Source organism: Microcaecilia unicolor, chromosome 2 (assembly GCF_901765095.1).
Source record: "Microcaecilia unicolor chromosome 2, aMicUni1.1, whole genome shotgun sequence".
NCBI lineage: Eukaryota > Metazoa > Chordata > Amphibia > Gymnophiona > Siphonopidae > Microcaecilia > Microcaecilia unicolor.
In genome coordinates this window covers 349,367,046-349,394,670 of record NC_044032.1, presented here as the reverse complement: position 1 = coordinate 349,394,670, position 27,625 = coordinate 349,367,046, and the positions used below count along the sequence as shown (strand labels likewise).

Here is a 27,625-nt window from a genome sequence, read left to right as displayed (position 1 = left end):
GAGATTTGTTATGACGTAGTCATTCCAGGATATCAGATACAATTGGTAGTGTACAAAAATTAAGTAAAGTAAGAGAGAAGGAAGGTGTTAGGCGGATAGTATACAAGGTGAACTTTCATAGCTGGGTGGTTAGTGAGGTAGTTTGTGAGGACTATGGGTTCTCTTTGTAGACCTTGTGGCTATGGGTTCTCTTTGTAGGCCTGTGAAGAGATGTGTCTTCAAAGATTTGTGAAAGGTAGTTATTTCGTCAATAGTTTTCAAGGCTGTAGGCAGTGCATCCACAACTGCGTGCTCATGTAACAGAAGGTGGTAGCATGTGTCAGCTTGTATTTTAGTCCTTTACAACTTGGGAAGTGCAGATTGAGAAATTTGCGGGATGATCTTATGGCGTTTCTGGGAGGCAGGTCCACGAGGTTTAGCATGTAGATTGGGACGTTTGCGTGAATGATTTTGTGTAACTTATTTTTGGAATCCGCAAAAGTGGTGCTACGTGGTGATATTATAGCATATTTCTCATAGAAAACACAGCATAGCACAGGAGATCATTAGATCAGAAGAAGTCTTGTGTTGGGTTAAGAGACAGTGTATTGCTAATCAGACTTCATCTACAATAGATCTCAGAAAGAGGAAGACAGGTGACAATATCTTGAAAAACTAAGAGAACTTGGTAGTCAGGACAATAAAGATGCAAATAGAAGAAAACAAAAATACCAAATAAAGTAAAATGGGGGGGACAAGATTTATTTTCTTTTTAAAGATATTTTAGTGATAGAAGAAATGCCAAAAAGAGGCATTGAGTATCTGCATAAATAAATGTAAACCACCTTGACCATACCACATAAAAGAGGTCTATCAAATCCCATTACCCCTTGCTTATAGGTGATGAGGAGGAATATGTGGCATCTGAAGGCCCAGGAGAGCACCGCAAAAGAAACGCAAATAGGAATGGAGGTGCGAGAGCCCCTGAATGATTTTCAGAGAATTGTGTTTGTAAGGAGCTACTGTAGCTAAACTAAAGGTAGCATACATCAGAAGGTACTGAAGAAACTGAGAAGTTCTAGTGGCTCTGCTGGCTGACATTTTCAAAGCTTCCCTAGTCAGCAGTGGTCCTGGAGGACTGGAGAAGAGATGTGGTCCCTTCTCCACAAAAGCAGACGGAAGATGTGGGAACTACAGGACAGTAAGTCTGTGGTAAGTAAATCAATGGAAATGCATTACAGGACCCAAGGTAACATAGTTTCACTAGAGGAAGGTCTTGTTAGACAAATCTGATTAATTTCTTTGACCGGGAGACCAGAGAGATGGATCGAGGGAGAGAACTAGATGAGGTTCCGATTTTAGCAAAGCCTTTGACATGGTTCTACAATGACTATTAATAAACTTGAGTGCCCTCAGTATGGGCCCTAAAGTGACTAACTGGGCTAGGAACTGGTTGAATGGAAGGCGATAGAGATTAGAAGTAAACGGATCTCACTCTAAGGAAAAGGATGTTGTAACACAGGGTTCACTTCTTGGGCCGGCTCGTTTTTAAAGATTTTTGTTATTGCTGAAGGGCTGTCTGGTAAGGTTTGCCTCTTTGTGGATGATACCAAAATCTTTAATTTCCACACCCTAAGTATTATTCATAGGTTTAGTTGATACCAAAATCTGCAGTAAGGTAGACAACCCTGATGGTGTGGATAATATGAGAAAGGACCTAGCAAAGCTAAGAATGATCTGGAATTTGGCAGCTAAAATATAATGCTAAAAAATGCACGCTCATGCATTTGGGCTGCGAAATCTCAAGGGAACAGTACAGTTTAGGGAGCAATTGGAAAATTAGGTTCTTACCTTGATAATTTTCTTTCCTTTAGTCACAGCAGAAGAATCCATAACTGATGGTGGAATCTGCCTACCAGCAGGTGGAGATAGAGAACCCTGAAAGCACATGTTGTGCCCTGGACGCCCAGCCGCCACTGCCTTCAGTATATGAAATTTCCAAAGCAGAGTGAATAAGAAAAGCAAAATAACAAACTTTCCTCACAGAAAACAAACGCCCCTGAACCGGAGCAATAACCAAACAAAGGAGGGAGGTTATCAACCTCCTGCAATAAAAACAGCATGTAGTAACTCTGATAGCTTGTCTTTAAGTACTCCTGATGCGGTCTGTATACAACATCTGTACAAAAACTAAAGTCAGAAAGCGAGGGATCATGGATTCATCTGCTGTGACTAAAGGAAAGAAAATTAGCAAGGTAAGAACCTAATTTTCCCTTCCTTGTCATCAACAGCAGATGAATCCATTAACTGATGGGATGTACTAAAGCACTCCCTAAATAGGGTGTGAACAGGCAACTCCGCGAGCAAGCACTTGCGCTCCAAAATGCCACATCCAGCCTGTAATGCCACACAAAAGAGAGCTGAGAAGCTCAGGTTGCCGCACAACATCTCTTGAAGAGAAAAGACACCCGTTTCAGCCCACGAAGAGGACATTGCCCTTGTAGAGTGCGCTTTAAACGCTTCAGGCGGCGACAGCCCTGAAAGCAGAAAAGCAGAAAAAATGAGTTCCTTAAGCCACCAGGCTATAGTGGCCCTAGACGCCGGAAACCCCGTCGGGGACCTGCCAACAGAACAAATAAATGATCAGAATTCCTAAACTCATTTGACATTTGCAGATACTGCTACAGAGCCCTGCGGACATCCAAAAGGCGCAATTGCCCAAAGGAGTCCAGAAACTCCTCCATACAAAAGGAAGGAACAAAAATGGTCTGGCTCAGATGAAAAGCTGAAACCACCTTAGGCAGAAAGGAAGGCACCGTACGAACAGTTACCCCAGATTCCGAGAACTGTAGGAAAAAGATCCTGACAAAAAAGAGCCTGAAGCTCAGACACTCTCCTTGCCGACGTCATTGCCACTAAAAACAAAATTCCTTGAGAGTCACATCCTTTTCAGAAGCCCATTTAAGAGGCTCAAACAGAGATCGCTGGAGAACCTTCAACATGAGCCCCAGGTTCCAAGCCAGACAGGGCGACCGCAAAGGAGGACGGAGACGAAGCGCCCCCCGAGAAATCGGACAATATCCGGATGAGCAGAAAAGGACAAGCCGGAGACTTTCCCCTGGAAGCAGGCCAATGCTGCCATTTGAACTCGAAGGGAATTGTAGGCCAGGCACTTTTGTAGCCCGTCCTGCAAAAAGTCCAGCAAAAGCGAGACTGTTGCCAGAGTCGGCGAGATAGCCCTTGGAGTACATCACGCCTCAAAAGTGTGCCAGAACCGAGCATAAGTCACAGAGGTGCTTGCGAGCCCGCAAGAGTATGGCAATAACCTAATTAGAATAGCCCTTGTCCCTCAATTGCGCGCCCTCAAGAGCCAGGCCAAAGCATACCACGGACGCTTGGCCAATCCGGGGCGATGAGAATCACCAATCCTCGGTGCAGGTGAATCACTCGCCCTATCAGGGGCCAAGGAGGGAACACATCTAGGAGGCCCAAGGGCCTTTGATCCAGGGCATCCAGCCCCTCCGAGCAAAGCTCTCTCCTTCTGCTGAAAAAACAAGGGACTTTGGCGTTTACGCTTGACGCCATGAGGTCCAAGTCTGGAGTCCCCCATTTGGCACAAATCTGAAGAAAAACTTCTGCCAGTTCCCATTCCGCCGGGTCGATTTGATGTCTGCTGAGGAAATCGGCTTGTACGTTGCTGACTGGCTATGGAGCCAAGACAGCAGCTCTAGGTGGCGCTCGGCCCAATCGCAGGTCTGAGACGCCTCTGCAGCCAGGGCCCTGCACTGAGTGCCGCCCTGACAATTGATGTAGGCCACTGCTGTCGTGTTGTCCGACAGAACTCAGACAGGAAGACCCTTCAGCGTCCTGTGGAAGGCCAGAAGAGCCTGGAATATCGCTCTCAGTTCCAAGCGATTGATGGACCATCCAGCTTCCTCGGTGGACTACAGACCCTGAGCATAGCATCCCAGGCAATGGGCTCCCCAGCCCGAAAGGCTGGCATCCGTTATCACCAGACACCAAAACGGAAGAGCCAGTGGCATCCCCTGCCGCAACATGCTGTCGGAAAGCCACCAATCCATACTGCGCTGGGCCGCAGGAAGCCACCTTAGACTGCGTTGGTATTCCTGGGAAATCGGAGACCATTGCTGAAGCAGAGAAAGCTAAAGCTGCCTCCGTGAGCTCTTGCCCAGGAAACCACCTCTATGGTGGCCGTCATCGAACCCAGGAGCTGAAGTCCCAAGCTCAAGAGCGAGGCATCCGCAGGAGCAGGCGGACCGCATTCTGTAGCTTCAGCCGCCTCTTGTCGGGAAGAAAAACGAGCCCCAAAGCTGTGCCAAACCAGACCCCCAAAAACTCGAGAGACTGAGAGGGGGTCAGGTGACTTTTGGGCATATTGACTACCCAGCCCAGAGTCTGAACTTTGGGTGAACTCTGATACCCTCTCGCCTAAGAAAGGTAGCCACCACTACCATCACCTTGGAAAAAGTCCGAGGGGCAGTTGCCAGGCCAAAAGGCAAGGCGCGAAACTGGAAATGTTGGCTCTATACTGCAAATCAGAGAAACTGCTGAAGCACTGGCCAGATGGGAATATGCAAATACACTTCTTTGAGGTCCAGAGAAGTGAGAAACTCTCCTGGCTGTTTCACCGCAATGACGGAGTGCAGAGTTTCCATGCGGAAGTGTCTCACTCCTAAGCCCTCGTAGATCCTGCGTAAGGCAAGGATAGGTCTGAACAACCTGCCTTCTTGAGGCACCACAAAATAGATGGAGTAGCGACCGCAGCCACGTTCGGCGGGAGGAACCGGAACCAGTGCTGCATTGGGACTACAAAAATGCATCTCCCACCGTGGCAGCGAATTCTAATCGGTAACCTTCTCTGAGGGGCAGCGCGTTTGTCCGAAGGAAAGGAGTTCCTCTGCTGGAAATGGGTACGTTGACCAAACCCCGCAGAGCGCCCTGGGCAATACCTGCGAGCTTCGCAAAAACGTGGCCTGGAAGAGGAGAGAAAAGAAGGACTTTTGGAAAAAGGCCTCGGCCTACCTTAGGCAACCATTGGGAGTTAGAGTCCCCTAGGTCCTTAACAATCTTCTCCAAATCCTCCCCAAATAAAAGAAGGCCCCGAAAGGGTAACCTCTCCAGCCTTTGTTTAGAGGCCATATCAGCCGCCCAATGCCGGAGACAAAGAAGGCGGCGGGCAGCAACCGCCACAGACATCTGCTTAGCCGAAGCTCTGACCAGATCATAAAGAGCATCAGCCAAAAAAGACAGGCCAGACTCCATACGCGGGCCGACCTCAGAGAGGGAACCCGCTCCATCGGCGGACTGCTCAACCGCCTGCTGCAACCAGGAAAGGCAGGCCCGGGCTGCATAGGTACTGCAAATAGCCACCTGTAAGGAAAGGTCCGAGATTTCAAAGGACCGCTTCAGCGCAGATTCCAGCCGCCGGTCCTTAATATCTTTCGAAGCGACCCCTCCCTCCACCGGGAGAGTAGTCTTTTTAGTCACAGCCGTGACTAATGCATCCACTTTAGGCATCCCAAAAAGGGCCAACTGACTTTCACTCAGAGGGTAAAGGTGACACATAGCCCTGGCCACCTTCAAAGGACCATCAGGGTCAGATAACTGAGCTGAAATAAGCTCTTGGATGGACGCATGCACGGGAAAAGCCCGAGAAGGCTTCTTAGTACTAGCCATCCTAGGATTAATAGAAGAGGCAGTGCCCTCATCAGGATCTTTAATACAAAGGGCCTGTAAGGCATCAGAAATGAGAGCTGGCAGCTCGTCGCGGTGGAAAATCCTAACCACTTTAGGGTCATCCAACTCCTGTGGCAAGCAGCCACCCTCATCTGGATCATCAGTCCGTGAGGGCCTGCCAGACCCCTCAGACTCCCCAAAACTAAACCACGGGGGAGAACAGAGTGAAGAGACCCCCTCAGATGGGGTATTCACTCGTCTACGCTTAGTGTTAACCAAAAGCTTGGTAGAAGCAATAAAGTCTCCAGCAGACGCTGGGCTATCAAAAACTGGAGGCAACCCAGTCCGAAAGGAATTGTCAGGAGCCTCAGGCAGTGCATTTTTTAACATAAAAGCCTTATGCATCAGCAGCACAAATTCAGGGGAGTAAAACTCATCATGTACATCCACCCCCACATTAGGGGAAACGGAGGCAATAACTCCTCTAGAAACCTCGAAACAAGATGTCCCCCTGCACTCAGACCCCTCCGCAACCACGAGGGTCGAGTCATGTGGCGCCTCCATGATGGCGCCCACTGCCAACTCCGTCAGGCGGGAAGAATCGCCGCCTGCCATGTTCGTGCCAGCATTAGCATCTAGGCAGCATGTGCTGCAAAGCCCCGCTGCTGATCTGCGTTTCTCATAGTGGGAGCAGCACTTAACCCCTTCAGCAGCCATCAAATACAGAAAACAAAATGGCGCCTTCGCGCCAAAACTTACCCCGCACAGAGCGCTGTCAGCGGGAACCTCACGGAGGAGCTGGGCACCACTCTCACCTCAGCAGACCGAGTCAAACGAGCTTCGGTCAAGCTGCAGTGAACCAGGAGCTCTGGAGAAAGCCTCGGATTTTTTTTTTTTTTTTACTGTGAGGAAAGTTAGAGGCAGGCAGGCAGGCACAAAGGAACTCCGGGAGGAGGGGGAATGGGGTAAGGCAGGGACAGGAAAAACCAAGTATGCCTTTAAAGTGGGCACCACCAGCCACAACACCCCCGTTTTACTGGCAAAGCATAGGAGCCACCCCAGGCAGAAATCCAGGAGCTGAGAAAGCGACGTCCACACCTGCTGGGAGATAGAGATATACTGAAGGTAGAAGGGGCTGGGCATCGAGGAACACCATGTGCTTTCAGTGTTCTCTATCTCCACCTGCTGATACGCGGATACAACCCATCAGTTAATGGATTCATCTGCTGTTGATGACAAGGAAGAACTTTTGTACACGAAGAGGGGCAGGACTTGGACGAGATCTTATGTGATGATCTTAAGATGGCTAAACAGATAGGAGAGCAAACGCTAGAAAGATGCTTGAGTGCATAGGAAGAGGAATGGCCAGTAGGAAAAAGGAGGTAATGATGCCCTCTGGTGAGATCTCATTTAGAATATTGTGTGCAATTTTGAAAACTACACCTTCAAAAAGATATAAACAGGATGGAATTGGTCTAGAGGGCGCCTACTAAAATGGTAGGTGCTCTTCATCATAAAGCTTAGGGAGACTAATATCTCAATATATATACTTTGCAAAAACAACAGGAGAGGAGAGCTATGATAGAAATGTTTAACATAGTAACACAGTAGATGACGGCAGAAAAAGACCTGCACGGTCCATCCAGTCTGCCCAACAAGATAAACTCATATGTGCTATTTTGTGCATACCTGACCTTGATTTGTTTCTGCCATTTTCAGGGCACAGACCGTAAAAGTCTGCCCAGCACTAGCCCCGCCTCCCACCACTGGCTCTGCCACCAAATCTCTGCTAAGCTTCTGAGGATCCCTTCCTTCTGAACAGGATTCCATTATGTTTATCCCTTGCATTTTTGCATTACGTTACTGTTTTCATCTCCACCACCTCCTGCGGGAGGGCATTCCAAGTATCCACCATTCTCTCCGTGAAAAAAATACTTCATAACATTTTTCTTGAGTCTGCTCCCCTTCAATCTCATTTCATGTCCTCTAGTTTTACCGCCTTCCCGTCTACGGAAAAGGTTAGTTTGCGGATTAATACCTTTCAAATATTTGAACGTCTGTATCATATCACCCCTGTTTCGCCTTTCCTCCAGTGTATACATGTTCAGGTCAGCAAGTCTCTCCTCATACGTCTTGTAATGCAAATCCCATACCATTCTCGTAGCATTTCTTTGCACCGCTTCAATTCTTTTTACATCCTTAGCAAGATACGGCCTCCAAAACTGAATACAATACTCCAGGTGGGGCCTCACCAATGACTTATACAGGGGCATTAAAACCTCTTTTCTTCTGCTGGTCACACCTCTCTCTATACAGCCTAGCAACCTTCTAGCTACGGCCACCGCCTTGTCACACAGTATCTGAGGATCTGAAGGCGACGAAACAATCACCCAAGATCCCTCTCCCCGTCCGTACATATCAGACTCTCACCGCCTAACACATACATCTCCTGTGGATTTCTATACCCTAAGTACATCACTTTGCATTTCTTCACATTGAATTTTAATTGCCAAACCTTAGACCATTCTTCTAGCTTCTGCAGATCCTTTTTCATGTTTTCCACTCCCTCCCCGGTGTCCACTGTGTTACAAATCTTAGTATCATCCACAAAAAGACAAACTTTACCTTCTGACCCTTCGGCAATGTCACTCACAAATATATTGAACAGAATTGGCCCCAGCACCAATCCCTGAGGCACTCCACTACTCACCTTTCCCTCATCCGAGTGAATTCCATTAACCACCATCCTCTGGCGTCTGTCCGTCAACCCTCCTAATCCAGTTTACCACTTCGGGTCCTATCTTCAGCCCTTCTAGTTTATTCAAGAGCCTCCTATGGGGAACCGTGTCAAAAGCTTTGCTGAAACCTAAGTAGATTATGTCTATAGCACGTCCATGATTCAATTCTCTGGTCACCCAGTCAAAGAATTCAATGTGATTCGTTTGGCACGATTTACCTTTGGTAAAACCATGTTGTCTCTGATTTTGCAACTTATTGGCTTCCAGGAAATTCACTATCCTTTCCTTCAGCATCACTTCCATTACTTTTCCAATAACCGAGGTGAGGCTTAATGGCCTGTAGTTTCCAGCTTCTTCCCTATCACCACTTTTGTGAAGAGGGACCACATCCGCCGTTTTCTCCTTTAATGTGGCTTGTGGAATGCACCATTTGAGTGACTGATTTCTGGAAACATCTTATTTTTCCATTATGCCAACAAATATCTTTAGGAGCTCCTCTAAACTTTTCATTATAGTTTGCAAACTCGTGGAGGTGGGCGGAGAGGTAGTGCAGACTCTGGCATTTGCAGATGATTTGTTGGTGGTGATGAGAGACCCCCAGAATTTGTTGAAGCAGCTCTGGGCACGGATAGAACAATACAGTGCTCTTTCGGGGTTAAAATAAATGCACACAAATCACATTGGCTCACCATCTCTCCGGGGGTGGGAGACACAGGGCTAGAGGAGTTGGGAGTGAAGGAATCTGAAGATGCGATCAAGTACTTAGGAGTCCAAATCCCCCAGAACCTAGCTCAAGTGTGTGCCCAAAATGTTAACAGGCTACTGGAGGATATGGCAGAGAAATTGAAGTTGTGGCAACCTCTACCGCTCTCTTTGCTTGGCAGAATAACATACAACATGATGATCGTGCCTAGATGGCTGTATGTGTTTCAAACACTCCCACTCTACCTTCCAAGGAAAGTGGAACGGCAAATAAATAAACTATTGCAGAAATTTCTTTGGAAAGGAAAGAAAGCGAAAATTGCCATGTGGATACTGCAGATCCCAAGAGAATACGGGGGCCTGGGCCTCCTGAGCTTGTGATATTTAATGGTAGCCAGTGGAATCAGACACTTAAATGACTGGTTTAGAAAGACAAGTGAATATTCAGCTACCCAGATGGAACTAACCCTGTTTGGGCTCAGACAACTTTACAGGATTTCTGTATGGTAGCAAGCACCACCCCCCAGAAGTCCTGCAGAAGTCACACATTTTGCCTACGATGATAGCGGTGTGGAAATGGATCTGTCGCATGCATGGTTTCTCGCCAAAAGCTACCCCTATTTGTCAATCTGTGGTAACCCAGGTTTTGAACCTGGGAGAAGCTATGCAGTATTCAACAAATGGAAGGAAAAGGGGATAGAATACCTGCATCATGTGCTCACAGACGAAGGACATATCAGAACGCTCTCAGAATTGAGAGCCCAGTTCAAAATAAGTTCAGCGGACTATTTCCATTACTATCAGCTAAAACACTATGTATCCAGTTTGCCTTGGACAGACCTCACCGAGGACGTGAGGGAGGAACTGGCATCTGCCATATCGCTGGGGGCGCAACTGAAAGTACCAATGGCCTACCACCACCACCACATCCAAGATACAATGCCAGAACCAGACTATGCGGGCTATGCGGCAAAATGGAGCCAAGATCTGGGAAGCCAGATAACAGAGACTATGTTCAAGGACCATGTGCGGACACTCTGGCAGACTACAAAACTGACAGAGCACTGGAAATTACAATATAAATTCGCATTAAGGATTTACGTGGCACCTAGAAGAGCGTTCCATATGGGAGTATCACCGGATGGAGCGTGTGGGAAGTGCCATCAAGAAGGGGCCACGTTGGCTCATATGTTTTGGACCCGTCCAAGAGTAGCCTGGTTTTGGAGAAGCATACTAAGGCAAGTAACAGAGCTCTGGTCTCAAAGATGGAACTATGATCCGCAGCTGCTTTTTGGACATCCAAGGCTAAGCAAGCCCACGCCAAAAGGACTTACAGTGGTAGCAAAAAAAGCAATTTTACAGGAGTGGCTGGGGAATAAACCACCATCACTGCAATACTGGTGAACTCAAATGCTCATGCTTTTACGTACAGAACATTTGGAAGTGCGGAACCAGCCTCAGCTGAGGAAACAATTTGAATGCAGATGGGCACCCTTTTGGGACACTTTGACCCCTACAGCCCGGAGCCAGATACTGAACCTATAATCTTAGATGCTGCTGCTCACACTGCCTCTGCTTGTTATTGGACATAGTAGGGGAGGGAGGGGAGGGTTTGGGGGAGGAAGGGGGATAAGGAGAGGGGAGGGTTTGGGGAGTAGTCTAGGGGGGGCATAAAAAGATAAAATACAAATATGATGGTATGTCAACAGTAATTGTGGAAACAATTATGCAATATGAAATGTAACAGCTGATTGTGTGAACTTTAATAAAAATGATTGAAACATAGTTTGCATACTCGTAGCTCATAGATCAAGTATGATTATATAGTATTACACCATACCTTATGCTAGGAGTATACCATATTGGGCAGACTGGATGGATAATACACTATGTTACTCTGCTATTCCTCGCTAGTCAAGTCACTCATTTCAATAAGCTATATGTGCAAGATATGGATCTTGTTAGGAAAACGACTATATGGTTGGTCTTATGTTACTCCTTTATTACCCACATGTGGTAATCCTGATTTTCAGCCCAGAATGAAACAGTCCACTTTTAAAAATTGGAATATTAAAAAGCATAACATATTTATTTCAAGTGTTGAACGATGACAGCAAGCTTAAGCCTCTTCAAACTTTGCAAGCTGAACATGGTTTCTAAGGATAGTTATGCTTATTTGAAACTGTATCATTACATCATTGGATGTATGTCTCTTAACCACAAAGACCAACAAATATGAACTCCAATACAAATATCCAGAAATGCCTTACAATATTTGCTTGTTAAACTACTAGTATGTTCTATCATTATCATGTTTGCTTGTTAAACTACTATTATGTTTTATCATTATCATGTTACCCAAGATCCTTCTATAATGCTAAATGTATATATCTTCTTATATGCTTCCACTATTCATGATGTATTGTAAGCCACATTGAGCCTGCAGAGGTGGAGAGCACTGGACCTACTCACAGTGTGAGCTGAATAGTGGACTCAGTCTATTGAGGACTTACACAACAGGACTGGTTGTGGCTTCCAAGTAAATGGTTTAAGAGATAGCGTAAGTGTACAATTTTAAGGTTGATGCATGTTACTGTTATAGAGGATTCAGGATCCCTCACATAAGGTGACTCCAATATGTTTGCAAGGGGATGGATAGGGGTTGAGGGGGGGTCAATTGGGTATGGTGGGAAGGGGATGAAAGGGGGATGGGGAAGGGGTGGAGGGTAGTGGAGTGGGATTAGATAGGAGTAGATTGGGGTGGGGGGATAGTAAGCTTACTGATACTCGCAAGGAGTGTCTCAAGGTTGAAGAACGGTCTCCAGGGCTATGTTTTGTATACTCTCTTGGGGGGGGGGGGGGGGGGGGCTGGGCCTCCGGGGAGTACCCATGGTACAATTTTTGAAAACACTTCCGCAGAGGCGGAGCTATTAGTTAGTCTGGTGTGAAGATCTTATCGGGGAATGTATCGGGCATTACATCACCCATAAAACACTATAAGATCTTGACTCAGATTCGGCGGCAGGGCACTGACATCGCCTGTCTGCAAGAAACAAAACTAAATGATGTAGAGCATGGGAAGCTTTATCAAATGTGGGTGGGTGAAAGTCACTTCTCCTCCTAGGGCAATAGAAAAAGTGGGGTCGCCATTTTAGTACGCAAGGGGCTTCCATGTGTAACCAAGTTGGTTCATAAAGACACAGAAGGCCGTATAGCACTTATTCATGTCAACTATCAAGGCCAGAAGTTCTATCTGTGCACAGTATATGGTACGAATTCCTATAGCCCAAGTTTTTTCCAGTCTCTTATTGCACTAGGGCTACAACACACTGATGCCCCGTGGGTGTGGGCGAGGGATTTTAATCAAGTATATGATCCCACTCTGGATAGATCCTCCCCACTAGCTATTCCTGGGACAGGACGGGGAAAGGGGATACCAGCACTCTGTACACAACTTCACTTACTTGATCCCTGGTGGTCCCCTCCATCCCATCACAAAAGATTACACCCATCAATCTAAGGTGCACCACTCCTGGTCCAGAATTGACTACATCCTATTATCTCAATCTTGGTTTTTTAAAGTACAGCACGCCGCTATTGGTCCGATGGAGAATTCAGACCATAATATGATATGGGTGGTGTTAGATTTAAAGAGGGAAACCATGTCCAATAGACAATGGAGATTTCCCGCTTACCTACATAATGATAGGCAATTCCTGTAACATTTACAAAACAAATGGCAATTATATGTTGACACAAATATGGACTCGTGTGACTCCTCGGAGATATTTTGGGAAGCATCTAAGGCAGTTATGCGAGGTGAAGTGATAGCATACACGAGTGCCAGGGCAAAACGTTGTGGCAGTAGGTATACTGAGGCTTGAGAAAGATTATGTGATGGCAAAGAGGAAATACTTGAGCTGCCCCACAGCAGCCAATAGAGACCTGATGTCCTCAGCTCTGGTCGCGTTAAATTCCCTTATACATGACCAAGCTATGAAGCAGCTGTTGGCGCGGCGGTTGAACTTTCAGAGATTTGGGAATAAGTCAGGTAAATTATTGGTGCGGATAGCTAAAGCACAGACCTCACAGCGCTTTGTCCCAACGATTGTGAATTCCCGGGGGGGACAGACTGACCAAACTGCAAGACATAGTAGGAACATTCCACAACCACTTCACCGAGTTGTACGCTGCTCAAGATAGATTCCAGGGCCCCTCAACCAGGGACTATTTAGATGACGCAAAAATGCCCCAGCTGCCGGAAGCGGCCCAGCAGACCTTGTCAGCACCAATCCGGGAGCAAGTAGTATTAAAAGTGTTAAGGGACCTGCAACCGGGATCAGTACCAGGGCCGGACGGGTTTCCCAACGAGTATTATAAAATGCTGCTCACCACAAATCTGCGGAGCCCTAGTAGATCACTTTGATGCTGTGGTGAAAAAGGGTTTTTTTCCGCCAAGAGAGAATGAGGCCCTAATTACATTAATTCCGAAACCCGGTAAGCCTAAAGATCAAGTAGAATCCTATAGGCCCATATCACTTATTAACGTAGATATAAAAATACTGTCTCGTGTATTGGCCAATAGACTGATGCAATACATTCCGGAACAGATTGGAGAACATCAGGTGGGATTTGTTAAGGGTAGACAGGCGGTTAAACATGTACGTAAAGCCCTTTTAGCAGCGGCGTACGGGCAGGCCATGAAGGACCCCCTACTACTGATCAGCCTAGATGCGGCCAAAGCCTTTGATAAGGTTAATCGGGATTACTTGTTCCAAGTGCTTGAATACATTGGGCTGAGGGGATGGTTTTTAGATGCTATACGTACACTTTATCACAACAATACTGCACAGATCCTGATCAATGGCACTAGATCATCACCTTTGCGAGTAGCGCAGGGAGTTCGACAGGGATGCCCACTATCACCCCTATTGTTCCTACTCTATCTTGAACCCCTCTTCCGTACGATTTTGCTAGACCCAGATATTAAGGGTGTTGAGCTTCATGGGCAGCAGATAAAAGTGTTGGCCTTTGCTGACGACATGTTTCTAACCTTTACACAACCGAGAGAGTCCATCTCACAATTACTGGAAGCTCTCGAAGAATTTGGCTTCTTTTCAGGCCTGCAACTCAACCTACAAAAATCACTGGCACTCCCGATACAGGAAGTGGTGAAGGAGAAGTGGGGGGATGACTTTCCCTTTCAATGGGTTGTAGGGGCAATAAAATATCTAGGTGTATATATACCGAGTGACTTAGCGACCCTATATGCAGTAAATATGGATCCCCTGAGAGGCTTTACAGGGCTGGCAGGGCTTACCCTTGTCACTGCGGGGCAGAATCACAATGTTTAATGTGTTTCTCTTCCCCAAGTGGACCTATGTTTTCCAGATGATCCCCGTTACATTGAGATACAAGGAGGAGAAGCGGCTACACAGAACCCTTACCGAATTCTTGTGGCAGGGCAAGAGAGCCCGCATGGGCCTGAAGAAGCTCATGCGACCTTGTCCTAAAGGGGGACTGGGGTTGTTGGACCTAAAGCTCCTGGCCGTGGCGTGTTGCCTGCGGCACTTGTCCGACTGGTTCCATTCGAGGGATTTTTTTCTCCTGTACCTGGGTGGAGACTTCCCTGATGGCACCGATGGGGTTTGCATACTGGCTCCATGCGCCGGCGGGAGAGCTACCGGCGCTGGGGCCGTACAGTACATCTTAGGTTCCCTACACAAAGCATGGAAATGGTTAGGCAAAACATTTAATTGGAGCAGTTCCATATCTCCATTGCTCCCTATAAAGGGTAATTTGGCGTTCCCAGAAGGGGGGTCTTCTACATTGTTTATGAAATGGGAAGCTTGTGGTATTCTATACTTGTTTCAGGTGGTGTCTGAAAAGGGGACTATGAAACCTTACCAAGCTTTGTGTGATGAGTTTGGGCTTGAAGGGAAGGATTACTTTTCTTACATGCAGCTCAGCTACTATGTTAGATCCTTGCCTGCAGCTAATCTCACACAGGATGTATGGGACTCTATGAATGAACTGTTAGGCCTGGAGCCCAGCTAAAAGTGCCTCAAATACTTTCGTCGTCACATCAGAGAGTTACAGAAGGCCACTGATTACGAACAAGTAGCGAAACTATGGCAACAGGAATTGCGTTGTCGCCTTGATTCTGGCCAAACGAACTCTGTCTGAGGAGCGTATATCAGATCACAGAGAATGTGGCCTGGCAGGAAATGCAATACAAATTTCTCATGCGCTTGCACATTTCCCCACATAGGCCTACAGAGCGACCTTGAGACCGACAAATGACTGCCCTAAATGTGGTAAGGCGGGAGCCTCCCTTGGACATATGTTTTGGTTCTGCCCGGTGATACGATCCTTTTGGACAAAACTGGGAAGGCAAATCTCGCAAATGTGGCAAGTGCAATGGTGGCCGACACCAGGACAGCTCTTTGAGGTCTTTGTTGTTCGAGGTAGGCCTCCAGCGGGGATTAAAGACTTGAAGCGGTCAGTTTTGATGGGTAAGCGTACTATACTGCAGTTGTGGTTGAAACCAGACCCGCCTGGACTATCACAGTGGCGTGGTGCTATGATGCAATGTTGTATGTTGGAAAAGAAGAAAGTGGGAGGCCTGGCGTCTAAGAGGGGAGACCAGTTCTGTAAACTTTGGCTACCTTTCTGGGATACTTTGACACCTGTAGCGAAAAGCAGGATTTTGTACTGTTAAAAGGGAAAGGAGGGGAAGGGAGTGGGAGTTGTTAATGAGGGTAGGATGGGGGCGGAGGGGGGAGTTGGGACAAAGTTAAAACTGATGACTAGTAACCAAAAATGATATGTAATGTGGTACGTGCTGGATAAAATTGTCCTATGTTATGTTATGCATTGTATATGTGTCATCAATAAACATTGTTTCAAAAAAAAAAAAAAAAAAAATTTTTTTTGGGAACCATATTGGTCTACTTTATCTTCCCATGCTCGAAGTACACTGCTTAATAAGCAATTCTTATTTATAACCTTATTTCATCACATGTATAATACAGCTTGATCCAGCGATTCATTTATACCTCTGCATAATAAAAACATGGCTGCCCACCACGACTGAACAGATGGAGTCTCCTCTGGGAGCCATGCAGCCAAAAGCACCTTCAGTACCATCAAAGCAGCCCAGCTGAGAAATCTAACCGCGCCCCACCGGTGAGGAACCTCTGATAAAGCAACTCCCAATATGAGACTAGGGAGTGCTGGCACAGAAACACCAGGTTCTGGAAGCAAAAGACAAAACTTGTTGCCAAACAGATTGAGTCCGAGGACATGACCAAAGCACATGACCCAAGGATGGATCCAGTTGACCGCACTTAGGACAAGCAGATGTTCATAACAAATGCCTGATGGGGAGAATAGTAGAGACGCAGATTAACTTTGTATTGCAACTCCCAATGTGGTACATGCTCTGCCAAGCTGCAAACATGGGTAAGGCCAGAAAGAACACAACCCTCCAGGAGCTCAATGCTCAAATCAGTCATTCAAATGTGCTCCATGTGAGCTAAGTGCCAGGACGATACCTCGTCCTTGAGGTGAAAGTTAAAGGTACCTTGTGTTGAGACTCCAGGGTCAGTGACGTGTCCAGTGTCTCATATTTCTGCCATAAGGTGTGTGCGATTCATTGTAGCATAATAGTGCTGAAGCTGCAGGTACGAGAATAAAGCCTAGCAGGGCAGATGAAATTCAGTTCTCAGGGAGTCGAAGGACTTGAGCGAATCCTCCTCTTGTAACACCTGATGCAAAAGATGAATGCCTTTCAATTCCCAGATGGCAAATAGTTTGGAGTTGGTGTCTGGCACGAAAGCTGAATTGTAGTGAAGTGGTAACAAGGGAGATGTGGGGGAGGAAAAGCCTAGTGGTTAGTGCACTGGACTTTGATCCTGGGGAACTGAGTTCGATTCCCACTACAGCTCCTTGTGACTCTGGGCAAGTCACTTAACCCTCTATTGCCCCTGGTACAAAATAAGTACCTGAATATACGTAAACCACTTTGAATGCAGTTGCAAAAACCTCGGAAAGGCAGTATATCTATATCAATTCCCATTTCTCTTTCTCTTCCCTCAACACCATGAAAACAGCAGAACCAATGCCAAACAGCAAACAAGTTTGGAAGTGTAAATACATTTGGGGCTTTGGAGGTACTGCAGATGCTTGGGCCTGCAGATAGTAACCAAGATGAACAGGACCTATGATCTGATTCCAAGGCTGTACAGGTGAAATATTCAGTGTTCCTAAATCAATCATTAATGTGTTGTATCTCAAAACTAATAGTCAAGAGACAAAGGCTAAGGAGGTCCAGCCCCCCCCCCCCCCATTCATGTGGCAACACAGCTGTCCAGAAGGAAAGCTGGGGTCACCTCACCCCACCACAAAAATTGTTGAATCAAGAAATTTACCAGCCGTTCTTCTTTTACTCGTAGGTATAATGGCAACATTTGGAATAAATATAACCAGCAGGGTGCAATGAACAAATTAAATAAACTAATCTTCCCTAACAGAGAAAGGGGGTAATTGTGTCAGCTATGTAATTTGGACCTGGTATCCTGGCCTTGGGCAGGCTTAAATACCTTGGAGTGCATGTTCCCACTGATCTGACACAATTTTACTTCCTTAATTTGGGCCAGCTATCTTAGAAGTCCAATGATACTGTATCTTTACCCTTTTAAGGATGTAGAAGCATTACATTTTGTAAAAGGCTGCAATAGCCTGCATAAAACAACCATGGTTCTTAGAATTAGGTATCAGGTATTTGTTTTGGTGATGCAGAGTTCTGGAAGGAGACCTTGATTAAGGACCGTTACTGCAATGAATAGACTAAATGAGTTGCAATTAACTTTAAAAAAAAAAAACAAACAAAAAAATAAAACAAAAACTCCCCAGGCAGCTTCATGGAGCTAGAGTGCAGTCCAAGTTTTCATTAAACTAGAAGCTCAAACAATGAGCAATCTGTACAACAGTTGCATTTGAACAGATTCTTGTTTGTGCACAAAATTACGATTATTGGGATTTGGTAAGCAATGCCATCAAGTAAGAAAGTTATCAAATAAATACACTTGAAAAATATGGAGAAAAAGCAACATCTGGAAAGCTATGTAGAGCAATACTCATATTATGGATAGTGTCCCTATCTGCCACCTACTCTTCCTATATCACTCCTTTATAAATCCTTTGTATCTGTCCCAAACTCTCTTGAATTCAGGTACTGTTTTCGTCTCCACCACAATTCCACTGGGAGGCCATTCCATGAATTCACCAACCTTTCCATGAAATATTTCCTCAGGTTACTTCTGAGTCTTAACTCCTTTCACCTTCATCCTATGCCCCCTCGTTCCGGAGCTTTCTTTCAATTGAAGACTCGCCTCCTGTGCATTTATACCGTTTAGGTATTTAAATGTCTCTATCATATCTCTCCTCTCCTGCCTTTTTTTCTAAAGTATACATATTGAGATCTTTAAGTTTGTTTCCCACACTCTTTATGACAAGACCACTGACTATTTTAGCAGCTGTCCTTTGGACAGACTCCATTTTGTTAATATCTTTATTGAACGTGAAACCTCCAGAACAGTACATAATATTCTAGATGAGATCTCACCAGAGTCTTATACAGGGGCATCATAGGAAGGACAACATAAGAAGAAAGGGAGGTGTGCCATTATATAAAAATTAAAAGAGCTCTTTATATTATTGTGACCTAGCTCACAGGCAGAAGAAATAGAGATTTAATAGGAGACGATCACAAAATTGCTATATAAGGAGAAATGAATATTGCTAGGTAATTCTAATATTCTGGAGTTTGACTGGCACATCAGAGCTTGTGGGGTTATCTACAAATTAGAAGATTCTGGATTCTATGTAGGGAAACATTCCAGCAATTGATAACACAAAAGGGGGTGATACTGGACCTGGTACTTACAAATAGGGAGTGTCATAGTAGGTGATCATTTGGGACCTAGGGGTCACTAAATGGTGTGGTTCAGTATTAAGACACAGAGGGCGATGATTCATTCAAAAGACAAGGCTCCAAGATTTCAGAAAACCTAATTTGTCAGGATGGGGTAGTATGGTAGCCAGATGAATAAATCTATGGGAAAAGAGCAGTGGGGAAAAACAAAGACCAAAACCTTTTGTAGGTAAGTAAACAAAATTTAAAAGGAGAGAAGCCACTATTGTTTCCTAAAGTAGCAGCTAAAAAGGTACAGAAAGACAAGTTAACATTCCAATTACAAAATATCATAGGAGGACAAAGTGAAGGAGATTTACAAATAGCAGGTATTCTCCAAGGATAGCAGACCTTATATTCTCAAATTGAATAGCGCGATCCCGCATACCCGGCCTGGAGCTTTTAACAAGCTTTAAAAGGTGGAGCACAAGTGCCTTCCTGCAAGCCTCAACAGCACAGTGTAGCATAAAAAGAAAAAAAAACAGGAGAGAACTCAAAGAGGATAAGGGAGAGTTTCTAAGAATATAAGGCCTGCTGTCTGGAGAATACCTGCTACAGGTTAAGTATCTTACTTTCTTGGAGGACAAGTAGACCATAATTCTCACAATAATATTGTTTTCGGTGAAAACAAGCATTGGTCAACTGGACTCGCAACAGTGAGGACAGTACTCAGATTAACCTGAAACTATACAAACTGAGTGAGAGTGCAGCCTGGAACAGAATAAAATGGGCCTAGGGTGGTGGAGTTGGATTCTAGACCCCAAACAGATTCTGCAAAACTGTCTGCCAGAACTGACTGTCAAGTTGGGTACCTTGAAAGGCAGTAATGAGATGTGAATGTGTGGCTGAAGACCACGTTGCAGTCTTGTAAATGTCTTCAAAGGAGGTTGACCATAAGAGGTCTATGATACAGCCATGGCTCTGACATTGTGAGTCTTGACATGACCCTCCAAGGTCAGCCTAGCCTGGGCATAACTGAAAGAAATGCAATCTGTGCGCCAGTTAGAGATCATGTGTTTCCTGATGGCGACCCCCATCCTGTTGGTGTCAAAAGAAACAAAATGTTGAGTGGATTGTCTGTGGGGCATAGTCTGCTCCATGTAAAAGGGCAATGTTCGCTTAAAGTCCAAGGTGCGCAAGGCTCTATCACCAGGATGGGCAGGAGGGTGGAGAATGAATGTTGGCAAGACAATCAACTGGTTCAGATGAAACTCCAACAACATCTTCGACAGGAACTTAGGGTGCGAGTGGAGAACTACTCTGTTGTGATGAAACTTAGTATAAGATGCATCCACTACTAAGGCCTGAAGCTCACTGACTATATGAGCTGAAGTAACAGCCACCAAGAAAATGATCTTCCATGTCAAGTACTTCAGGTGGCAGGAATCCAGTGGCACAAAAGAAGCTTTCAACAGCTGGGTGAGAATGACAGTGAGGTCCCATGACATAGGCAGAGGTTCGACAGGGCTCTTTGACAAAAGCAAACCTCTCATGAAGCAAACAACTAGAGGCTGTCCAGAGTTGGACCTACACGCTAGACATTGATGATGAGCACTAATTGCACTGAGATGAACCCTTACAGAGTTGATCTTGAAATCAGATAGGTGGAGAAGGTATTCAAGCAGGGTCTGTGTAGGGCAAGAAAGGGGATCTTGTGCCTTGCCCACACACCAGTCGGCAAACCTCCTCCATTTAAAAGAGTAACACCACTTAATGGAATCTTTCTTAGAAGCCAGCAAGACCCGGGAAACACCCCGAAAGACCCAAGGAATCAAATTCTACAATCTCAACACCCAGGCTGAGAGACTGAAGGTTGGGATGCAGAAGAGATCCTTCGTTCTGCGTGATGAGGGTTGGAAAACACTCCAATCTTCATGGGTCTTTGGAGGATAACTCAAGAAGAAGGGGGAACCATTTTTGTCGAGGCCAGTAAGGTGCGATCAGAATCACAGTACCGAGGAGAGTTTCAGCAAAGTCATCCCCATGAAAGGAATGTTAAGATACGCATACAGAAGACCTGTCCACCAATGAAGGAGGAAGGCACCTGATTCTAGTCTGTCATGGGTGTGGAGTCTGGAACAGAACTGAGAGACTTTGTGATTCAGGTGAGTAGCAAAGAGATACACTGAAGGGGTGCTCCATGCTCAAAGATCTCTCGGGCAATGCCCACATTGAGAGACCATTCGTGCGGCTGCATAACCCTGCTCAGTTTGTCAGCCAGGCTGTTTTTGTCCGCCAGATAAGTGGCTCAAAGGAACATGCTGTGCCAGCGAGCCCAATGCCACATCCGGACAGCCTTCTAACACAGAGGGCATGACCTGGTGCCTCCCTGCTTGTTGGTGTAATACATAGCAACCTGATTGTCCATTTGAATGAGTACAATTTGGTAAGACAGCCAATCTCTGAAAGCCTTTAGAGAGTTCCAGATTGCCTGAAGCTCCAGGAGATTGATTTGGAAATTTGTTTCTTGGGCAGACCAAGCACCATGAGTGTGAAGCCCATGAACATGAGCTCCCCAACTCAGGAGAGAAGCACCCTTTATCATCACTTTATGCAGCTGAGGAATTTGGAATGCAAGTCCAAGAGTCAAATTGGATTGAATGATCCACTACAGCAGACAGCGCGCAAGCTCCAGGGACACTCGGATGACATTTTCCAGACCTCCTGTGGTTGGGCACCACTGAGAAGTCAGGGTCCATTGGGCAGTTCTCATGTGAAGGTGTGTCATGGGTGTCACAAACTGTGGACGGCATGTGGTCCAATAAACTCAACATCCGCAGAGCCATCACCTGCTAAGAGACTCGAACCTGAGAAGCCAACTGCGATTAGAGTGCCTGCTCTTGATCCCGGGAGGCAGGCTCAAACCTTCTGTGTATCGAGCAGGGCTCCAATGAATATCAACTGCTGGGCAGGGTGAAGATAGGACGGGGTAGTTTAAAACGAACCCCAGTAGCACAAGCACTCGAAGAGTCCTCTGCATGGACTCCCGAGCACCATCCTCCAATGTGCTCTTCACCAGCTAATTATTGAGATAAGGAAACACAAACTCCCAGTCTGCGTTGTGACACTGCGACTACTGCTATACATTTGGTAAATACCCTGGGAGCTGGTGGAACAGGCTCGACCGCTTGGGTCTTCAGAAGGGCTGAGAGTTCCTCTGTAAGTACCTGCTCGTACAGAGAGCTGAAGTAATGAGCTCAGTGTGGACAATTTGCAGGTTTCCGATGCCAATTTAGGGCGTATCCAAGATGGAATATTTAGAGAACCCATCAATCGGAAGTTATAAGGGGCCACCTTGTTATGGGAAGACTTCAGACTCTTCCCGACCTGCAAGTCATCCAGAATGGTCACTTAGATAGTGGCTATGTTCTGCTGAAGCCAGTCAAAAGCTCGCCCATTGCTTTGACTGGGGAGCAAAAGGGGCCTTAGGCGTACACTGTTGACGGGAACGAACACGCTGCGGCAGAGACTGAGCAGGCTGGTGAGAGGAGGAGGAGTCCCTATGCCTCTGAAAGTAGTAGGCACCCCTTCTTGATTTGCCAAAAGACATCCTAGATGAGGAGGTTGATGAAGAAGGTGTCCGGGGGAGGGGGGGGGGTGGAGAGAGAAGAGATGGCACCAGTATGCTTTTTGATTTGGTCAGTGGCCTCCTGATCCTTCTCTCCAAAAAGGTTACGCCACCCCCCCCCCCCCTCGGCTTGGGGCATCTGCCAACCCCTGCTGAACCACCAGCTCCAAATCAGAAACACGCAGCCATGAGAGTCTGTGCATTGCTTGCCACACTTTAGGCAGAGATCCTGGATGCCACATCAAAAGTGTCGTATGTGCCCCTGGCCAAGAACTTATGATATGCCTTCTGCTGACTGGCCAACTTGTGGAGTGACTCGGCTTGCTCCGGTGGGAGTCAGCCAAGTCCAGCATCTTGCACACCAAGTCCCGTAAGCAGACACTCATGAAGAGCTGGTATGAGAAGGCCTGGAATATCTTCCTCCCAAAAGAGTCCAAGGTCCTAGCTTCTCTGCCTAAGGGCACAGAGGCATAGTCTCTAGAACTCCTGGGTCTTTTGAGGGTGGATTCCACCACCATGGAATGATGAGGGAACTAGGGCTCATCAAAATCAGGTGTGCTGTGGATCCGGTACATGGTATCGATCTTGTTCGGCAGTATCAGGACAGACAGAAGGGACTCCCAATTCTGAACGACAATCTCCTGCAGTACCTCTTGGAGAGGGAAAGTCACAGCCTCTCTAGGAAGAGACTCATAGTCCAGAAACTTGAGTATCTTGGCCCCGTCCTTGTCCTCCACACCCAAAGAAAATGGAATGGCAGCTGTCATTTCCTTCAAAAAAGAAGAAACAGAAAGGCTCCCCGGGGGAGGTTTTCTCCTTTCAAGAGGAGGGAAGGGTTCAGAAGGGATGCCATAGGACTCATCCTCTGAAAATGACCATGGATCCTCTGACTCCCATGAGTGCTCCCCTCATCGGAGTCAGTCAAAACCTCCTCATGGGAGGGCTGAGACCAAGTCTGCCTCAACTTACAGGAACCATGCCCTCGAGAAGGATGGCAAGAAGTCGGCTCCTGCCTCGACTCCGGGAAAGCTTCCTCCACCAACATCAAGGGAGTACCAGCTTGAACGGCAGTCAACACCGGGCCACATGCTGGGGGCCAAGCGAGGCTGCAACTGGAGGCAGGGTAGATGCGAGCACCCCTGATGCAATAAGCCATCCAGCAGCTCAGGCAGCAAGACCCGGATGAGCTCATTGAGGGTCGACATCGGGAAAACCTGGGGAAAAGCAGTGAAGAACTGCTGGGGTCTAGACAGGAGCTTGGTTATGGCTGCTGGGAGACGAACACATTGGCATCTCCTGAATGGAGGAAGAGAACAGTCCCTCCCGGCACCGGCGCTTCTTGGGTGCCAAATCCCTTGATGTCCTGAAGCTCCCTGCACTGTGTGTCGAGAGCAATTGATGCTTCTTGGCCTTCGCCTGGTCGATCATCGAGGCTCCTTGGTGCCAACAAGGATGATGTTGAATCCTCAGATCGCCTTGGGGTTGTGTGTGACACTGGCACAGTAGTTGGCATTGAGGCAGGTGGAAATCCACTCAATGCACCACTGCTCAGTGTCTACAGATCTAGCAGCCATACATAACCATACACACTGATGCTTCCAATGCTGGTATAGTATCCAGCGTCAATGCCAAGGAATCGGACCCGGCTCCATAAATCTTCTCATGTTGGGCCTCTCTGGCTATCTGGGTCCGTTTCTTTATACGAAGACACAGATAGTAGGGCTATGGTCAGGCCCTAAACACTGAAGACACCAAGAAAACACGTCCTTACCAGAGATGGTCTGATTGCACTGGGTACAGCGCTTAAAACCATTGGGAACTTACATGGACATGGAAGGGTAAACTTCTGCAGTCAAATCAAATAATGCTATGGTGCCAAAAAAAAGGGCAAGGCACCAAGTAAAAAACCGAGAGAGAATAGGGCCTAGTGATGAGGGATAAAAGAAACCTATAAAGCAGGAATGAAGGACTAAAACAAAATAAAGGAAGAGGGAAACCAAACACGGGCATGCCAAAAATACAGCAAAAAACCCCCCAAAAAAACCTTAAGCCAGATGGCACTCAGGAAGCTCTTCAGACCAAGCTGTGAAGAGCAAGACAAAATGTCGACCACTCTTCACCACGGTAGAAGGCGAGCAGGAAGGCACTCGTGCATTCCTCGTATTCCACAAAAGCTCTTTTAAAGCTTGTTAAAAGCTCCAGACCAGGCAATGCAGGATCATGTTATCCAATTGTGAGAATTATGATCTGATTGTCCTTGGAGAATGACAATTATCAGGAAAAGCTAAGAGATGCCGAAGTAGTCAGGAGAGTGAAGATGCATTGCAAATGGAAGAAAAAAAATAGCTTACAGTGAAACAATGAGAAAATGACATGTTAGTGAGGAGGAAGTAAAAATGCTGAGCGACTGAGTTAAAGGGGAAGAATATGTAGAAGCTGGGAAAAATGCAGAATTGCTTCTGAATGATGTTCACTTGGGGGCCATGAGTAGATTTTAGAAAACAAACACTAAAAACACTGGAAGTGAAGCAGACCCTGAAATGATTATTCAGAAAGACTGTATTTATGAGAAGCTAGTTACACTAAACGCAGACAAGGTGATGAGGCCACGAGTGGTACAATGAAGTAAACCTAGGGAAGACTTGGCCACTCTGTCGTCTAACCTATTCAAGGCTGATCTAGACTAAGGAGAGGTCAAGGAGAATTGGACAGGTAGATACATATCTTCTTCAAAAGAGGAATAAAGAGGTGGCTTGCAACTGCTGCTATATTGTCAGAACAGATTCAATTACTTTAAGTAAGGTTACAGCACAGTAAACATAGAAACATGACGGCAGATATGACCCATCCAGTCTGCCCATCCTCTGTAACCCCTAACTCTTCCTTTTTCTAAGCGATCCCACATGTTTATCCCATGCCTTTTTCAATTCTGAAGCAGTCCTCCACTCCACAACCTCCACCACGAGGCCATTCCGTGCCTCCACCACCCTGTCACTGGACAAATCTCTCGTCGTCCCCCTTCTCCTCCACTGCTAACTCCAGGCTTCGTTCCTTTTCTCTCGTGGCACCTTATGCCTGGAATAAACTTCCTGAGCCTGTACGTCTAGCTCCATCTCTACTTGTTTTCAAATCTATGCTGAAAACCCACCTTTTCACTGCTGCTTTTGGCTCCTAGCCACTACTAATTTGCCTCCCCCCTTGTTCCTTCTCGCCCAGTACTTCCCTCACCCTTGTCTTGTCTGTCTGTATTATTTTAGATTGTAAGCTCTATTGAGCAGGGACTGTCTCTCTGTGTCAGGTGTTCAGCGCTGCGTGCATCTGGTAGCGCTATACAAATGTTAATAATAATAATAATAATAAAATAACACTTTCGTAGATTACTCCTAAGCCTATTCCCTCTTGACTTTATCATATGCACCGTCATTCCAGAGCTCTCCTTCAATTGAAAAAGGCTCTCTTCCTATACATAAATGCCCTTGAGATATTTAAACGTCTCTATCATGTCTCCTCTCTCCCTCCTCTCTTCCAGAATATACATGTTGAGGTACATTAATAAACCATACAATGTTAAAATAAAAACTATATAGCCAATGATAAATTCTGAAAACAAACAATAAACCATCTACCTGATAACCACTTCATTAGTGTTGCTCATTTCAACTACCAAAACAGATTGAGATGCTGCTTTTGGAATGATCAAAGGTGGGACAGTTAGTAAAGTGTGATCTTCTGCTATCGAAGAATATTCTCTTTCAACCATCAGTTTCAGATCATCATGGATGCAAACGCTGCCTGTGTCATTCTGATTCTCATCTATGCTGGGTTTTACTTTAGCATAAAGAATTGCTTTTTGAGGATTATCAGATAAATTGTCCACAGTGCAAATATCTGATAGCAACTCAAGGTTCTGTAAAATATCCATAGGGAACTTCACTTTAAATGTGTCCTCAAACACTTTGGGAAGTGCATTAGCCCAAAGACCATTACTGTATTTCATTAGAATTTCCACAATCCTTTGTTTAAGCTCACTGTTGAACGCGTGCTTATCAGCTGGAACCAATGGACTAATTATACTGTCTGTTTTTGTATAAACACGATGAACAGATTTTTCCTGGTTAGTATTGCTCTTCACCAAAATCTTCACATTCATAGGGGGATAAAGTAAAGCATCAAACTGATCATCAGGGCACACATTTTCAACCTATCAAAAAAAAAAAAAAAGGAAGAACTTAGTAAAGAATTTTCTAGACAAGGGTAGGAGATGAGAAAAACATTCCATTATTTCTAAAGCTAAGCACAGAATTAAGCTATCTTAATACAGTTAATTTACATGGTTCTATTCAACAAATGCATCATGCCTTAATAGATAAAAGCACATACATTTCAAACCAGATTACAATAGTAAGAAACTAGACACTTCCAAGAATTACAATCACAAATACACTGCAATTATTGACATACATAAAAATACCAGCCCAAATAAAAATGGAATTAAACATTACGGAACACGTAAATAGTAAAGTTTTAACAGATATTTTCTAAACAATAGAAAAGTACCATATACACGCAACTATGTCAATCCTGTGTATACGTTGAGGGCAGTTTTGAGACTAATTTGGCTAAATTTGAACACCCCCCCCCCCCCCCCAAGCCAATAGGTCTTTCTCCCTTCCCTCTCTGCTGCCCCTCCGCCACACAGACCCAGCATGGCCTCTCTACTGGTTGCCCCTGTACAGACCCGGCATGGCCTCTCTGTTGTCTCCCTAGAAATTTAACATGCCTTCTCTGTTGCCCCCCACACCACCATATACCTTGAAACTCGTCTCTGTTGCATACAGCACCAGATGAGGTCTGTCTGCTCCAGAGCGTGCCTTCTGACTCAACTTCCTGTTTCCACACAGGTGGGACAGGTCAGCGGGCACGCTCTGCAGCAGAGTTCAGGTGGTGTACTGCTATAGTGCTAGT

At 45.9% G+C, this 27,625-nt stretch overlaps 1 protein-coding gene and 1 long non-coding RNA gene across 8 annotated transcripts in view; one reads left to right on the top strand and one right to left on the bottom strand.

Moving 5' to 3' along the window:
* The window catches only part of TDRD7 (tudor domain containing 7), a 432,711-nt gene that overhangs the window by 257,281 nt on the left and 147,805 nt on the right, over positions 1–27,625 (bottom strand). For all 7 annotated transcript variants that reach the window (XM_030194449.1, XM_030194446.1, XM_030194444.1 and 4 more), the window contains exon 7: positions 26,287–26,861. In XM_030194449.1, the coding sequence (XP_030050309.1) occupies positions 26,287–26,861 (575 nt within the window). The remainder of the gene's footprint in view (positions 1–26,286; positions 26,862–27,625) is intronic.
* Positions 74–21,339, top strand: LOC115463723. Its single transcript, XR_003941065.1, has 4 exons — positions 74–86; positions 14,430–14,440; positions 19,600–19,604; positions 21,243–21,339. It is a non-coding gene; the product is annotated as an uncharacterized LOC115463723 (long non-coding RNA).